Genomic DNA, 17,856 nt, shown 5'->3' on the forward strand with positions numbered 1-17,856 from the left:
CTGTGAACTAGTACAGTACATTACTGGTAAGGACGGGAGTGGGGATCATTTCAAGTGATCTGCTGGAGTTTGGTTAAAGTGGCAATCTGCAGTTGCTAAATCAATTTTTTGACATATAAACCATTGATATGTACCCATTGATTATTGAAGAATATAACTTAGAAATGCCTCATTAGCTTAGTTCAACTGTCGTACCCCATTAGAACCCAAAATGTAAGCTTGTTTTGCACCAATGTTTTTAAACAAAGTAAACACAAACAAACACTGTATAGCATCAACATGGTTAAACTATCATTTCGATATAATGAATGGCCGGTCCTTGCATTCTTAGCTCTGTCTGTGAATTTGAGTGGTTGCGTATCTTCAGCCCCATCCCTCAGCTCTTTAGCAAAACAGTGGCAGGGAATGTGCTTTGTTATTGTTACAACTGCTGTTTGCCGCTTTAAGACGTCACCCTGCAACGCAGATCGGTAGATCACTTATATTGTGATCAATTACATTTTCTTGGAGACATTTTAAATTATAGTTCTGCTCTAATCTGAAATATTTTGTATCTCTAGAACAGGTGAGTCGGAGGGGTTTGATAGACCAAGGGCAAGAGTGATCCGATAATGGGGTCAGGTGCAGCAAAGAAAGACCTAGCAAAGCTGCAGCTGGCTCAAAACAAAGCAACACACTCTGCCCTTAACTGCACACACATAACTAACATCATCAACATGCATGATAGTCTTCCATGGTTGAGGAGAAATGTACAACTTCTCTTCTAATCTTTTTAAGAAACATTTGTGTGTTGAAAATGCCTAATCACAGGTATAATCTATTTGCATACACTTCAAACAGACATACAGTACATACCCCACAAGACACACCATTATGGGTTTCTTCACTGAGTTATGCGTCGCTCAGTTATGTATAGAGCCATGTCATCGTGGAATGCTCTGCCACCAGAGGTTACTCAGTAAAAAGTTTTGCTTTAAAAAACAGATTTAAAAAAACAACAACAAATGGCATCACAGCACCTCTCCTCTTTCCAAAGGTCTAATTTAACTGTATATAATATGAATATGTATGAAAAGTGTGTAAATAGTATATATATATTTTTTATCTCTTGGTGTCTTTCCAATATATAACTCTTATTTTGTATTATTATTGTTTTATGTATTTATATTTTATTTATTTATTTAATGTCCTTGTCTATAACTGTTCTGTATTTTGACATTTATTTGTACATTTTATGTGGACCCCAAGAAGAGTTGCTGCTGCATGTGCAGTAGCTAATGGGGATCCTAATAATCTAAAATAAACTCCTAGTGGCACAGTTTAACACAACAGTCACGTGTCATTGTGAACTGGATGAAAGAAATAACAGTCTGATATTTTCAAATGATAACGTCAATATGGGCTAATGGCAGTTGACAGACATACTTAGACTGTATTGTAACATTTATTTTTCATAAACTGTTTTGAATTTATTGAAAACTCAGTTGAATTCTACTGAAATCCTACTCCCGCTTTTAATTCCTGTCTGTCAGATTGGATTTTAACAGAAGAAGTAGCATGACTTTTGGTTAGTATTTTTTATTTTTGGTAGTTAGTAGGAATTTGTTTTTGGGGATATTTTACTACCCCGTACAGTAGGTGGCGGCAATACACTTTATGAGTGTAGTCTGCCAATAAACCTCAAAGAAGAAGAAAAATCCCTGCCTGTTTGACGCGACTGCGCATGCTCAGCCATATACCCTGGTAACCTCCAACATGGCGGCGAGAGGCCATGTGCAAGACCCTAACGACAGGAGACTCAGACCCATTTACGGTAACAATTCGCAGAAAAACAGCCAATCTCTGTCTGGTTAAATGTTTTGTCAGTGTTTATCGACGTACCGGAGAGGTCGTCTGGTCAGTACCTTGTGTCTGGGACTCGGTGGGCAGTACCGCGGCCCCCGAAGTCTTAGCCCCGTTCTCAATTCGCCTGCAGTGCTGAATGACAGTGCACCTTGAGTGGATGTCAGCACAATTCTGACAGCGCACAGCTGCAGACCGTTTGCCCACCAATAACGCACAATGAGACAGCTTTGCTTTAAACGAAACCCCAAAAGAGCTCCAACGATCAGTCTCTCTCACTCGTAAAGTTCAGGTCTCCTATATTTGACAGCTAGCTAGTTACCGGTAAGCTACCTAATAAGCTAGCTAGCCATGTTAGTTAGTATGCAGAAACCGAGATGAATCTGAACCGTATTGCAAATAGTTCTGTATGTGGCAGAAATATCAACAACTAACTTACGTTAGCTAACTAGGTAGCTAGTTGATCAGATACAGTACATCGGGGTGTATTATTAGTTACACAAATTGATCGGATGCATTTTAACGTCCGAGCTAGCTCACCTCGCTAGAAAATGCAGCCACAGGGGCAAGACAAAGTGTTCATGGTTGTGAACTGTGATGCCAACGTTAGCTAGCTGGTTAACTTGCTTTATTAGCGGGTGTGTTTCATTTCGTGCCTCATTCTGCTGATTTTAGGTGATCAGATCAGTGATCATGGCTAGTTAACGGTAACGTTATGTGTCAGATGAGCATAAGAGGATTAAAGTTGGCTAACTTGATAGGCCTGGTTGTGTTGATGCTGCAACGTTAGCCTCTGTTTTTGGCCATTCGATTACATTCTAGTGACGTGTTCCATCATACAGATAACTAGATCCAGTTAGATTTATATCAATGACTGCTATAATAAACACTCACCATTGTTGAGGCTTCTGTTTTCTCTCAACTTTTCTCTTTCCTCAAAAGCTCTGCTAAAACCATGTAGAGTTGATTATCATCACGTGACAGATGCTGTCAGTGAGTGGGCACACAATGAAAAATAGACCTGCTATATGGGTCAGGAACTGTATATACGTTGGCACTGATCTTGGAGAACTTGGTTCATGAAGAGTGGGAAACCGTAATGGCCAACACGAGACACAATGATTAAGGCCTAGCTGCCATTTGGGCTGATGACATAGTGTAGAACACTGTGTCTGTCTGTCTGGCAGGGTTAATTTTGGCACCCAGCTGTCTAGAAGCCTAGACTCCAAGCTTGCGCTGGTAAAGGGACTGTGTGTGTGCTTGTGTGCTCTGCTGTGATCCACGGGAGGACCACGGTGAGAGACAGTTGTGTGTATCAAGGTCGCAAACAATGGCAGAGGTCAGAGACCGAATACACAGACACTGTCGATCGGTCATACAAATAGACATTCTAATCTCGTCACACTCTTGGGCACTCGCACAAATACACATATGCCCAAACACCTCCACTCAAGACAGTACACATAGTGAACCACATAAACACGCGCACACACACCACGGAGTGTATTTTCAGGTTTAGTTTATCAGACAGGCATTAGCAGAATGCTGCAGTCTCAGCTGGTTTTAGAAAGGTACTCCTCTCTTGTTTTTTTTGTTGTCTTCTAAACATCAGGGCTATGACTCTTTCTCAACCTCTCCCAGTTACTGTGTTATTGTTGTTGTCATGTCCTTCATACATCTTGAAAATGCCATTTTAGAAACTCCTTTTAGAGCCTGAGAATGGCTTTGGCTGAATTATTGAAATCTGTGCCGGTCTATAAAAAAACTGTGGATGCTGCGGCGTCTTAGGACTCCGTGAATGGTTGGTAGAGAAATAGAAGTAATAGCTCCTTTGCCCTTTGTGTGGGACTTGACTGGGTGTGGGCGTGTGCGTCATACTATGTACTGTATGGAGTAGGTTGATTGATGCTGTGATGTCATCTCCCATCAGACTACCTGGACAATGGCAACAATAAGATGGCGATCCAGCAGGCTGACAAACTGCTGAAGAAACACAAGGACCTGCATTGTGCTAAGGTGGGTGGGACTCTGGCTCTGGGCTGTATTTAGGGTCCAAGATGGAGCCCAGAGTTGTTCAAAACGGACCCCATAGGCCCCTACCTCAAACCCTACCACCAACCTCTACTCCCCACCCCGATGATGATGAGGATGATGGTGGCATGTTACTGAGGCAGATCTCCCTCTCCCCAGGTGTTGAAGGCCATCGGTCTGCAGCGAACAGGGAAGCAGGATGAGGCGTTTAGCCTGGCCCAGGAGGTGGCCACCCTGGAACCTACCGACGACAACTCACTACAGGCTCTCACTATACTGTACCGAGAGATGCACCACCGTGAGTACACACACACACACACACACACACACACACACACACACACACACACACACACACACACACACACAGAGAGAGAACTCTCTATATGATATTTTCGATGCTGTGACGCTGTTGACTCTCCCCCTCCTCTCTCTCTGTAGCTGAGTTGGTGACTAAGCTGTATGAAGCTGCGGTGAAGAAGGTTCCCCTCAGCGAGGAGTATCACTCTCACCTGTTCATGGCCTACGCCCGCGTTGGGGAGTACAAGAAGATGCAGCAGGTCAGAACACACACACAGTAATAACATGTGAACAAATTATGTATTGTGCTACAGTAATTAATGTATTTTGTGTAGTTCTATCTAATGTCTCTCTTTCTCTCTGGCTGTAGGCAGGGATGGCTTTGTATAAGATCGTTCCTAAGAACCCCTACTACTTCTGGTCTGTCATGAGTCTTGTCATGCAGGTAGGCATGGTCTCTCACTATACAGTTGAAGTCGGAAGTTTACATACATCTTAGCCAAATACATTTAAACTCAGTTTTTCACAATTCCTGACATTTAATCCTAGTACAAATTCCCTGTCTTAGGGCACCACTTTATTTTAAGAATGTGAAATGTCATAATAATAGTAGAGAGAGTGATTTATTTCAGTTTTTATTTCTTTCATCACATTCCCAGTGGGTCAGAAGTTTGCACACACTCAATTAGTACTTGGCAGCATTGCCTTTAAATTATTTAACTTGGGTCAAACGTTTCAGGTAGCCTTCCACAAGCTTCCCACAATAAGTTGGGTGAATTTTGGCCCATTCCGCTGACAGAGCTGGTGTAACTGAGTCAGGTTTGTTGGCTTCCTTGCTCACACATGCTTTTTCAGTTCGGCCCACAAATTTTGTATAGGATTGAGGTCAGGGCTTTGTGACGTCCTCTCCAATGCCTTGACTTAAGCCATTTTGCCACAACTTTGGAAGTATGTTTGGGGTCATTGTCCATTTGGAAGACCTATTTGCGACCAAGCTTTAACTTCAATATATCCACATAATTTTTACTTCCTCATGATGCCATCTATTTTGTGAAGTGCACCAGTCCCTCCTGCAGCAAAGCACCCCCACAACATGATGCTGCCACCCCCTTCACGGTTGGTATGGTATTCTTCGGCTTCCCCCATTTTCCTCCAAACATAATGATGGTCATTATGGCCAAACAGTTATATTTTTGTTTCATCAGACCAGAGGACATTTCTCCAAAATGTACGATATTTGTCCCCATCTGCAGTTGCGAACCGTAGTCTGTCTTTTTTCTGGCGGTTTTGGAGCAGTTGCTTCTTCCTTGCTGAGGGGCCTTTCAGGTTATGTCGATATAGGACTCGTTTTACTGTGGATATAGATACTTTTGTACCTGTTTCCTCCAGCATGTTCACAAGATCCTTTGCTGTTGTTCTGGGATTAATTTGCACTTTTCGCAGCAAAGTACGTTCATCTCTAGGAGACAGAACGCATCTCCTTCCTGAGCGGTATGACGGCTGCGTGGTCCCATGGTGTTTATACTTGCATACTATTGTTTGTACAGATGAACCTGGTACTTTCAGGCATTTGGAAATTGCTCCCAAAGGATGAACCAGACTTGTGGAGGTCAACAATTTTTTTTCTGGGGTCTTGGCTGATTTCTTTTGATTTTCCCATGATGTCAAGCGAAGAGGCACTGAGTTTGAAGGTAGACCTTGAAATACATCCACAGGTACACCTCCAATTGACTCAAATGATGTCAATTAGCCTATCAGAAGCTTCTAAAGCCATGACATCATTTTCTGGAATTTTCCAAGCTGTTTAAAGGCACAGTCAACTTAGTGTATGTAAACTTCTGACCCACTGGAATTGTGATACAATGAATTATAAGTGAAATAAGTAAAAATGACTTGTCTCATGCACAATGTAGATGTCCTAACCGACTTGCCAAAACTATAGTTTTGTTAACAAGAAATTTGTGGAGTGGTTGAAAAACAAGTTTTAATGACTCCGAGGTAAGTGTATGTAAATGTCCGACTTCAACTGTATATATACCCAGTGGCCAGTTTATTAATTCACAGAAATGGATTGCTCCTACCGACAGTGAGTCAGGTGGCTGTGGCTTTCTTTATAAAGCAGGCCGACTGGGATCAATGCATTCAGTTACTGTTCCATTGTACGTTAGAATGGGCAAAACGAGTGACCTAAGCGACCGCATCCAGTATCTCAGAAACGTCCTCCTTCCTGGGCCTTTCACGCACTGCATTGTCTAAGGTTTTACAGAGAATGGTGCAACAAACGAAAACATCCAGTCAGCGTGGAAAAGCATTGCCTGGTCCGACGAATCTCATTTCCTGTTGCGTCATACTGATTACAGAGTCAGGAGTCCATGGCCCCATCCTGCCTGGTGTCAACGATACAGGCTGGTGGTGGTGGGGAACTGTTGCGGGGAATGTTTTCCTGGCACACGTTAGGTCCCTTGATACCAAATGAGCAATGATTGAACGCCACGCCCCGAAGAATTCAGGCAGTCCTGGATGCAAAGGGGAGTCAGGCCCTGTACTAGATGGAGTGTATATAGCTTGTGTGACTGAGTATGTATGTGTAATTGTGTGTGTGTGAGACACTGTATGGGGTGACTCACTCTGTGTGTGTGTGTGTGTGTGAGACTTTGTATGTGTGAGTCTGTACGTGTGACCGTGGGTGGTGGTTTGCTTGCATGTGTGTCATTGCTCTGTGTGTTTCAGGCCATCTCTGCGCAGGATGAGAAGCTGGCCCAGACCATGTTCCTGCCCCTGGCTGAGCGCATGGTGGAGAAGATGGTGAAGGAGGAGAAGATTGAGGCTGAGGCTGAGGTGCAGCTGTACTTTATGATCCTGGAGCGACTGGGGAAGTGTGTGGAGGCTCTTGATGTGGTCCGCGGTCCACTGGGAGGTAAGAGTGGTGTGTGTGTGTGTACGCAGAACAGAGATTGTGTGTGTGTTAGAGACCCAGAGAGAGGATCTGTGCAGCTTGTAGGTTGTGAATTATTAATGTCTTTCTACTCATTCTGTTTATGTGCATGCTTCCATAGAGAAGTTGACCAGTGAGTTGCGGAGCAGAGAGAATAAGTGTATGATGATGTACCAACGACTGCAGCTCTGGCCTGAATGCAACGCTCTGTCCTACAAGCTGCTGCTCAAAAAGTGAGAACCCACACACATATTCCGATAAATAGTCACATTTATGCACATTCAGCATTTCTGTGTCTTAAAACTCTCCCACACTAACTCCCAATCTTTCTCCCTTTCTCCTCTCCTCACCTTTCTCCTCTCTCCTTTCTCCTCTCTTCTCTATTTTCTTCTCTCCTTTCTCCTCTCTCTTCTCTCCTCTCTCTTCTCTCCTTTCTTCTCTCCTTTCTCTTCTCTCCTTTCTCTTCTCTCCTTTCTCTTCTCTCCTTTCTCTTCTTTCCTTTCTCTTCTCTCCTTTCTCTCTCTTCTCTCCTTTCTTCTCTCCTCTCCTTTTCTCTCCTTTCACCTCCTCTCTCGCTCCTCTCCTTTCTCCTCTCTCTCTTCTCTTCTTTCTCTCTCTCCTCTCTAGTCCTGATGATTGGCAGTTCTATCTCTCCTATTTTGACTCTCTCTTCCACCTGATGGACAAGTCCTGGAGCCAGCCTGAGGAAGGAGAGCAGTGAGTACTGTGTGTGTGTCTGTGTGAGTGAGAAAAGTTTATATAGTAGCTGACTAGACTATTCCTCTTGATGGATGTTTTACGATGTCATGTAAGAGAAGACGAACTGATCCTCTCTCACTTTGTCCCTCCCCTCTTCCTCCAGCTGTGTGGAGGGCCCAGTGCAGACCACGGTGGCAGAGGCAGTGAAGTTTGTGGTGGACAGGATGGAGGAGCAAGACAAGAAGGAGTCGCGTCCTCTCAGAGGGCCCTACCTGGCCTGCCTGGAACTCATACACAGACTGAGACAGAGGGGCTGCCCAGATGAGAAAGAGCTAGGTACGCACACACGCACACACACACACACACCACTGTTTCCTTGGCTGTTTGCGTTGACTGTTTCTATTGGCTGTTGGTCTTCAGGTGACCCGTTGGAGTTGATGGTTCAGTTTTTTGGGAAGTTTGGAGACAAACCCTGCTGCATTACTGACCTGAAGATATACCTACACCTTCTGCCCCCTGAGCAACGCTCACAGGTACACACACACACACACACACACACACACTCTCACCTGCAGAATAGCAGTTGGTCAACCAACCAAGCCCTTCATGATTTCAATACCATATCTATTTCCCTCCTCTCCTCTCTCCTTCCTCCTCCCTGTAGTTTAAAAAGCGTCTGGGGGAGTTGGTTCCGTTGGGGGAGGCGGGAGAGGATGGCTTTGGGTTTCCGGGGGACACGAAGGCGTTGCAGAGACACCTGTGTGTGTGTCAGCTGAGCCGGGCGCTGGGACTACAACATGCTCTGGACACAGAGGGCAAACTACGCCTCATCACAGAACTCAAAGCCCACTACCACCACGGACTACAGTTTGGTAAGAACAGCAGCACCCCTCTCTCTCTCTTTCTCGCTCTCACTACCACTATGTGGGCTGCAATTTGGTAAGGGCATCCGTTCCTCGATACGTCTCTAATCCATCTTCATCCATCCCTCTCCGTCTTTCAGTCTATCCAACATTTTATGCATCTAACTTAACTGCAGGAAGAGATGCAATGACAATTTTGTGAAAACAGATGAATGGTTTGAGTCTGACTGTAGTTAGTGTGTGTGTAACAGGGAAGTCGTGTCTGAAGACAGAGCTCCAGTTCTCTGACATGTACTGTCTCATGGCCGCCCACGTCTACGTCGACCTCTGGACAGAAACTGGTGAGTCGTCTCTCTCGCCTCTCTCCCTCTCCGACCTCCTACTCTCGCTGTCTCCGGGCGTTCGTCAACATGCAAACATACATTTGTGTCTATGCGTTGTTAGGCGATGAGAACATGCTGTGGCAGTGTCTCGGCGTGTTAGAGGAGGGCTTGTCCTTCAGTCCCTCCAACGCCCAGTTCAAACTACTGCTGCTGCTGCTCTTCTGTCGCCTGGGAGCCTTCCAGCCCGTAGTGGACCTCTACTCCAGCCTGGATGCCAAGCATGTGCAGCACGACACCATAGGGTGGGTTTATAGTACGAACACATCACCACACAATACGGTTACCATACTCAATGCACTGGTCCTTATATTCTCTCCTCTCTCCCAGGTATCTGTTAACTCGTTATGCTGGCTCGTTGGGGCAGTTTGCTGCAGCCTCCCAGTCCTGTAATTTCTCCCTCAGGTTTTTCCACTCCAACCAGAAAGATGTGAGTCCCATTCGCATCTAAATACGTCCTTAAATATGTCATATATTCTGGTGACACTTCCCCAAGTTTTTTTCTCACCTCGGTCCTCTTTCCTCGTCTCTTCTCCCCCAGACCTCCGAGTACATCATCCAGGCCTATAAGTATGGAGCGTTTGAGAAGATCCCAGAATTCATAGCGTTTAGAACCCGGCTCAACCAATCGTTGCACTTCGCTCAGGTCCGCACAGAGAGGATGTTACTGGACCTGTACACTGAGGCTGACGTGTTAGTATACACACACACACACACACACACACACGCACACACACACACACACACACACACACACACACACACACACACACACACACACACACACACACACACACACACACACACCTGTAACATATTCCTGTTTTGTTCCAGCACATTGAGTCTGGAGGAGAGTGTGAAGGCGATGGGTGTGTGTCCTGAGGAAGATGATATTCCCTGGGACAACATGAGAGACAACAGAGACCTGACTGTCCTCGTCAGCTGGGACCCCAAGGACAGGTACACACACACACACACACACACACACATATAACAAGGACTTATATCCGTTTTTCTGCCACCATCCTGTAGCTTTGGCGCCGTGCCCACGGCAAAATCATTGCAGCCACGCCACAAATATGGAACGTGAAGAAATATCCCTGAAGATGCTTAAACAGTCCACAGACTGTTCCTCTGCAAACACAACAAACAATGAATGGAACAAACAGACAAACCCATAGTTGAACAGTTGATCTATTTACCTAGTCATCGTGTGGTGCGTTCTAGGAGAGATGTATATTCCTCTCAAGGCACATTGTAGTTGCGAGTGCCATCGGGAGGGAAAGATGCATTCTGACAAGTCGTCAATGCACAACAGTTCATCGTGCAATCACTGGGAAAACAGCCGTTCCAATGGCCGTTGTTAAAGTAAGGGGCATCCCAGCTTTCCATTCCTACTTTATTTATCAACTCCTAAATATTGCGCGTACTGCAGTATTTTAGCAGCGGCATGGTTACGCATGTTACCACGTGGTAATTAGTTGTGAGTGGATAGAGGAGAGTGGGGCTGAAAGGGTCAAACGGGTCAAAACACCATCCACCATCCCATTTTTGGGAGTGACTTAAATTGTGATGAGACGGAGTACATTTCTAGTCGCGCAAGAGTAGGAGTGGCAACCAGGGAAAGTGTTGAGGGGGGGGGGTTTCTTTGACAGGCAGTTGGGGTGTTACTCCGGGTGGCGTTTTACTGCCAAGTTACCCTAACAGGTACGCCTGCATTATTGTCACTGTTTATGCCAGTTTTGTGGGGCATCAATTTCATCAATATGATGCTAGTTAGTTAAAAGATGCCATTTAGGATCTAGCTAATGATTAGCTGAGTGAGGTAAATACAGATGGACAACCCCATGCGTCAGCCTATTTATTTCTAGCCACTATGCTGCTCTGTTGGGCTACAGGTGATAAGGATTTCTTCTATTTGAATTGAACCTTTATTTAACTAGGCAAGTCACTTAATTACAATGGCAGCCTGCCAAACCCCCCCCTAACCCAGACGCTGCCCTATGGGACTCCCGATCACGGCCGGTTGTGGATCGAACACGGGTCTGTAGTGACGCCTCTAGCACCTTAGACCGCTGTGCCACTCGGTCCCTTATGGACCATGCACAGGCTATATGCATGGTCCAATATGTTCAAATCATTGTATTAACAAATCATTTTACCAGTATGTTATTGGACTCATTTCTGGACATTTTATATAGTGTCATTATAATTACATTTACATTCATTTCGGAGTAGAATGGCCTTTTAAAAGTCAGCTGAACTGAGCTTCTCAGTCCTGCATATAAAATGAACACAGTTAATTGTGTGTGTGTGTGTGTGTGTGTGTGTGTGTGTTCCAGGGAGCTGACTGAGGAGCATCGTCGTCTGTCTCTAGAAGAGGAGTCCGTCTGGTTGAAGGTTCGCTCTCTCACACTCCGCCTCCTCGCCTCATTGGCTCTGCTCGGACATGCCCCCTCGCCACGGAACTCTGATAAGACCAATGAGAACGGTATATCGGCCAAAAGCTCCACCCTCCAGACCCTACTCTCCCAGCTAGATCAGACACTTGAGACTGCTGCCCAGATCACAGAGAAACAGACACAGGTACACACACTAATATATTTAAGCAATAAAGGCCTGAGGAGGTGTGGTATATGGCCAATATACCACAGCTAAGGGCTGTTACTGCCTGGATACAGCCCTTAGCCGTGGTATATTGGCAGGTTGATCATCCCCAGAGGTGCCGTATTGCTATTATAAACTGGTTACCAATGTAATTAGAGCAGTACAAATAAATGTTTTGTCATACCAGTGGTATACGGTCTGATGGGTGTGGGCCAATCAGCATTCAGGGCTTGAACCACCCAGTTTATATAATGTATGCTATTTAGCAGACGCTTTCATCCAAAGCGACTTACATCAGTGCCTACATGTTCATATGGGTGGCCCCAGCAGGAATCGAACCCACGACCCACGAAATTGGTAGCGCCGTGCTCTTACCAACTGAGCCACACAGGACCACTAACTGTTGTTGTGTTGTTCCAGTACCCGTTCCTGGGGCCTCCCTCCTCCCGCCTGGCCTCTGCTCTGTCTAGTGGCAGCTGTCACTGTCAGGCCTCTGCTCTGCAACTATCACTGACTCTACGAGAACTAGAGACCACTGGACTGGGTAAGACAGGGAGATGAGGGGAGGGGGGGAGGTGGAGAGAGAGGGATGTAGGGTCCACTACCACTTGCCTCCAACAATCTACAGGAGCAGCAGGACTGGGAAGGAGATGGAGGGAGGGAGAGTGGGTGGAGAAGGGAGTAGCGGAGAGGGGAAGAGGAGAAAGGAGGGAGGTCTTTGTCATGCTCTTTATTCAGTTTCTCTCTCCAGACGACTCGACGGAACTCCAAACCCAGATCTGTAACGCCTTCAAATCGTCAGTAGCACAGCTCCAAGGTACACCGTCACAGATATCTTTATTAAAGATGATCAACCTGTCCATGGTAATAATGACTGTCTAGTCAGCCACAGGAGACGTCATAGCTTCAGGTCTCTAGTTGAGGTCTAGTCGAGTGGGTCATTCTTATTCCCCCATGCTGATCTGTGCCCCTCGCTCCCCTCTTCTCTTTCCCCTCTCCGCCCAGAGATGTTATCCAGATGTAAAGGAGAAGTGTTGGAGATGAAAGACGGCAGATTGACGACCCGACCCTCCCTATTAGAAACGCTGGTCTTCTTCGTGGAGGTCAGTGTACTACACTTATAGTCACGCTAGACATACACAAGTAATACATTACTAAAATGTACATGTATTATAATATGAAACGTGCAATGGTGTGTGTGTTTGTCCTGGTCAGACGGTGTGTGTGGTGCTGTGGGTGGCCAGTTACTCTGCCAGCGTACTGCGACCGCTCAAGTCCAGCCTACAGAAGAAGAAGAAGAAGAAGAAGGACAGCAGCAGCGCCATGGTACTCCGTTACTACCTCACCTTTATCCTCCGACGACCCTTCTCCAAAATCAATGTTATTTAGTTTTTTTCCCCCCCCGCAAAACTAAAATAGCATTTCAGTCATCAGAAAACAACGTATTATTTTCGAGACGACAGGCTATAAAGTTCTGGGGAAAGTTGTGGAATTTACATAGAACTTTGGGCTACTTTTGGTGAATTTTTTTCCCATATTTATTACACCCATTCTTATACGGAAGCAAATGAGGCGGGACCTACCTGCATTTGTCCAATAGAAACTCTTGTTTTATTGGCAAAACGTTTTGCCACTGTTTGGACTAATTATTACACTCCTGCTCTTTCGCTTCGCTAATGATGCGAGTGTGTTCAGTCTTCGGTCTGTTGCGTGTACAATATCCATGCCTATTCATTGATGATAGGCCCTGCTTTACTGAAGTCGCGAGACACATGCAAGCCAAGAGATTGTGAGATACAGCTTTTAATTACCGATAGATAGGTCTAGTGCACGGTTCTGACTGTCTGCCTGGTGGCTGACATGCCTATACAGTGCCCCCCCATCTCTCTTCTGCCCTCACTAGCTTGCTATGAAAGATGCTTTATGTTCTCAGAAGTTTGTGTTTTCGGAAATACGGCAACTAATGTTACCTCCGTTCCAAAAATACTGAATCTTAGGAGTCAATTACTAGCGGAATCGAATCTTTACACAGAAATGGATTCGGACGGGGAGTCCACTCTCCACCAGTACCTCATCATCATTAATAGTTGGGAAAATGTCAGAGACAGGCAAGAAATAGCGTTGAAGTCCAGTATGGCAGCCTGGTCTCATAGTCTAGACGTAACATAGTAAATATAAATCCGGGACACTCAATTTAGTATGATGGTTACATAAGATGATTGATTACTTAAGCCACCTAGCTAGAATTCGTAAAATATTGTACGTTTGGAAATCTGTAACTATAATACAAATTGTAATTCAGAACATATCATACGAAATGGGTGATGGACATCCACAAATGAATACATACCATAATAAACATAACATATCACACTAAATGGAGTGTGTCGGATTTACATACAGAATAATGCAAAATGCTCTGAGACCAGGTTGTGTATGGCAATACTTTGAGAAGTTAAATGTGAACGAAATGCTCACTTGGCGAGGTGAAATTGAGATGCAGTAATGGTAGTACAGGTGCAACGCTTCACCATCTGAAAGGGACTTGCCATGAAACCCAACCCGATGCTGGCAGCAGCACAGCTGCATTGTGAATTTGCATTGTATGAAAATGTTATCGTTTTAACAGAAACCCTACCCCCCCTCCCCCAAAAGGCAGTTTAAGCATTTACATTTATTTTCTTCATTTATTCACAATACACCATAGCCATTCACGCAGTAGCCCTCTGCCCCTACAGCCAGTGGTGCTGTGTGGCTTCCAGGAGTGGACAGGCAGCCTGCAGGGTGTTGTGACCCAGGCTCTTGATCACGTGAAGGGGCAGGAGGCCAGCCTGACGGCCCTCAAACTAGCAGCACTCACCCTGGAGGAGGGATACTCACAGACACAGGTTGGTAGTGTTGGGCGTGTATGTATGAATTATTGATTTGTGCCCAAGCATTGGCTTAGTTCAAAGCATGCTTCTTTCTGTTCTTTATTCCCCCCCCCCCCTTTTTATTTTTCTGACAATCTATACCTCTAACCTGTCTTTCCCTCTCTCGCTCCCAGGAGGAGTGTGGGTTTACGAGGGCAGCCATGGACAAGGTTCAGAGTAGTTATCTTGGCTCGCTGCAGGAGCTGGGAGATCTACTGAGGAAGAGAGCCGATTCGCTGAAGAGCCTCAAGATCTGACCCGCATCAACCATCCCTCTTCAATCAACATCTTCATACCCAACTATCACCATTATACTGTCACCATTTATCGTCTAACTCCACCCACATCCAAAGCCTTCTCCCCTTGCTCGTCTCAAAGGAGGGCTGCCTGCCACCAACACACCCTCTCTTTCACTTCATCCCCTTACCTCTCCTTTCCCACATATCCCCCGGTCTGGGTGTCTTTATTATCACACAGGATTCTCCTCTCCCTCCCACCATTTCTCACCCTGAGAACATCACTGCTCTCGCTCAGCACAGAACCACAGTTTGTGATAACATCACAGAGAAGCTCCTCAAAGATACTACAGCAACAGATAGACAAACAAAATAAGCAATTTTAGAAGTACTCCAATAATTGATTGTACATAGTCTGCAGACAGAACATCAACTCCTTGACTGAACGTGAATGAAATATAAGCTACCCCCTTAGTTCGTTTTTTTTCTTCAGTCTGTTTCCATGGTGAAGCCCAGTTAGATTAGAATATATACTCCTCCTTTTTTCCATGTTGGACTCCTCACTCCCCAAGCCTGATCTGGGTGCCCAAACATGGACACTGTTGTCAATCACACTCTTCTGCTCATAAGAACAAATGGGGTGGAGATGGTGCTTAGCTTACTGTATGAAAACAAAGGACAGCTGAACAAAGACGGTTAACGAATTGTACACACAAGGAAAGCTAAACGCTGGGGCCAACTCGGAAAAGCCTCAACTGTTTCTTGTGGGAGTGCACAACTCCAGTGATTTCAGGCCTTGCCTTTTAGCCAGTAACCTGAGAAGCCAGCTGTGTGCGCTCTTCTACGGGCAACCAGTGACTGAATGGGTCAGTAAAGAGCTGGGGAGAACTGAAGACAGCCCTGGAGGACCGGAGGTGTGTACCTCTGGGTGTGGTGCACTCTTGGTTAATTAATCTCCCTGCTCCCCACCAGTCAATGCCTGTCTGATTTCAGTCCTCATCCCAAACTCCTTTTTAACTTGGTCATTGTTTGCTTTATTTTTTCCACTGGTCTTTTTTATTTCAGTTTTTAATTTGGTTTGAAAGCCAAATAAAAAAAGCAATCACGGGACAAGATTATAATGAATCTGAAAATACATACAGTACCTAAAATGTATTTGCAAACGCTTATTTTTGAATTCTGTGTCTGTAGCTCTCCTAGTTTAGCTAACACCTACAACAGAGTGGATGGTTCGTTTTAACACCGTAGGAGAGAAACCTGACAGTCATTTCTCTGAATAAACGGGTAGAACTATATGAAACGGTTCTGACAACGGCTAAAACCCAAAGTTAAGATATCTAAATGCAAAGGAGACAAGATAACCAACTTGTCAGATTGCAATGAAGATGGGAAATGTGTTGAATGTCCTTTGTTGTAGAAAATACCTAGTCGATCTCTCTCCCCCCTATCTTGTCAACGGTTATGAGCTGCGCTGAATCGCCGCATAATTAATTTCACCAACCAAAACTGTCACTGTGTATGTAACTATATACCAAAAATGTGGCTATGGCATTTTAACTGACAGCTAGACCTACACCAAGCAGGGGGAGGAGACTTGTATCAGACAGACATCACGGGTATGTTCGGTAGCATTGTGGAACGTTCAGATAAAACGCGCTGTGTAGAGCAGACGCGTCTAACATGTAGAGTGAGGAATCTTGTCCTCTAGTCATGACGTTTATCTGCAACGTTCATTAGTACTGTTGAGCGAGGCAGACGAAACTAGCAATGTTGTCACGACCACCAGGGGGCACTGAAAGACTATCCAATGCAGGCAGCAGACTGACTAATATTGAAGTATATGCTTTGACTTAGTTTGATTTTGTAGGTTGTTTAGCTTTTCCTTCTTTAAAACAAGACATGGATGGAAGGGGAGCAACAGTTTGATCCTCCTACAAAACACACCCCTCTAAAGATGACCTGTGCCCAAATCCCCGGATGGATGGACCCTCTCTAGAGGCTGTTAGTGGACTGAGTAGAACTTATGTTGATGTGCAGTGAAGTGGTTGACAATCTGGAATGTCATCTCACCTGATACCCACCCAGTCTTTCTTTTGGTAGAAAATGGAAAACAAAAAACACTGGAATGTCAAAAGGATTTTTTTTTAAATGAATAAATCTGTTTTGTTTCAGTCTTGTATCAGTGTTGTCACCAAAAATACTGAGTAGACCAACTGTATCGAGCATTATGTCAAATCAGCACACATGGTGGTGGAGGTTTGTTCCATTTTATTAGATATTCTGTTCAATTCCATTATCTAGACCTTGCCACAGTTCAGCAGCTGTGAAACACAATATTTTTACATTCACTACTAAATTCCCATGAATTTGACCTTGTGATCAGAAAATCTTTCTTTCAGAGGAAATGAACAGTAGATTTTGCAAGTGCTTGGTCATGATGACAAGACATACAGTATGTTATGGACTGTAAGGCTCTATTCAATCTGCATCGTTGAAGCATTACAGAGTCCGTGTTGGTCATTTTTCAATTGAGCCGACATAGTGAATGCGGTCTCTGCTAATGCGGGAACATTGCCTTTAAATTTCAATCTCGCTGTAATGCTGAACTTCCACGATACGGATTTAATAGAGCCCTAAGGCCAGTGTTTCTCAATCCCTTCCTGGGAGGATCCACAGAGTTGCACGTGTTTGTGCTAACACACCTGATTAAACTAATCAGTGGCTTGGTGATAAGTAGTTGAATCAGGTGTTCGTGCTGGGATAGAACAAAAATTTGCAACCCCTCCCCTCACACCCTGGTTGACACTGGTGTTTCTACAAAGACTAACCCACATCATGGGACAGTTATGGGTCACATTCGACCCAATAGACAATGATCCAACAGGAATGGCTAAAATCTACAAGACAAAACATTAAAAAGAGAAACAATACAATGGCCCAAAAAAATAAAACGTCACTGTTTCACTTAACAGTGTCTCACTCCAAGGGTTCATTACCCAGGAGATCAAAATCTTAAACAATATCACAATGGGAATTAACTATCAAAATCTT

General features: G+C 44.8%; 1 protein-coding gene across 1 annotated transcript; it reads left to right on the plus strand.

The window, feature by feature from the left end:
* Positions 1–1,675: 1,675 nt before the first annotated feature.
* Positions 1,676–17,839, plus strand: LOC110523829 (N-alpha-acetyltransferase 25, NatB auxiliary subunit). Its single transcript, XM_021602884.2, has 23 exons — positions 1,676–1,813; positions 3,773–3,858; positions 4,033–4,171; positions 4,315–4,433; positions 4,544–4,618; positions 6,904–7,090; positions 7,230–7,341; positions 7,736–7,825; positions 7,971–8,143; positions 8,228–8,340; positions 8,472–8,679; positions 8,922–9,011; positions 9,115–9,295; positions 9,381–9,480; positions 9,592–9,743; positions 9,885–10,010; positions 11,393–11,636; positions 12,078–12,201; positions 12,409–12,474; positions 12,663–12,760; positions 12,873–12,983; positions 14,396–14,545; positions 14,704–17,839. Exons 1-23 carry the CDS (start codon positions 1,756–1,758, stop codon positions 14,824–14,826), a joined length of 2,925 nt encoding a protein of 974 aa, XP_021458559.1. The 5' UTR covers positions 1,676–1,755; the 3' UTR covers positions 14,827–17,839.
* Positions 17,840–17,856: the final 17 nt, after the last annotated feature.

Source organism: Oncorhynchus mykiss, chromosome 5, assembly GCF_013265735.2.
Source record: "Oncorhynchus mykiss isolate Arlee chromosome 5, USDA_OmykA_1.1, whole genome shotgun sequence".
Taxonomy (NCBI): domain Eukaryota; kingdom Metazoa; phylum Chordata; class Actinopteri; order Salmoniformes; family Salmonidae; genus Oncorhynchus; species Oncorhynchus mykiss.

Excerpts from the sequence above, each read along its gene's own strand:
- LOC110523829 (XM_021602884.2), top strand. The coding sequence starts at position 1,756 with ATGGCGGCGAGAGGCCATGTGCAAGACCCTAACGACAGGAGACTCAGA. Across the intron at positions 4,172-4,314 it reads GTACCGAGAGATGCACCACC|CTGAGTTGGTGACTAAGCTG; the intron begins GTGAGTACACAC and ends CTCTCTCTGTAG. Across the intron at positions 7,826-7,970 it reads CAGCCTGAGGAAGGAGAGCA|CTGTGTGGAGGGCCCAGTGC; the intron begins GTGAGTACTGTG and ends CTCTTCCTCCAG.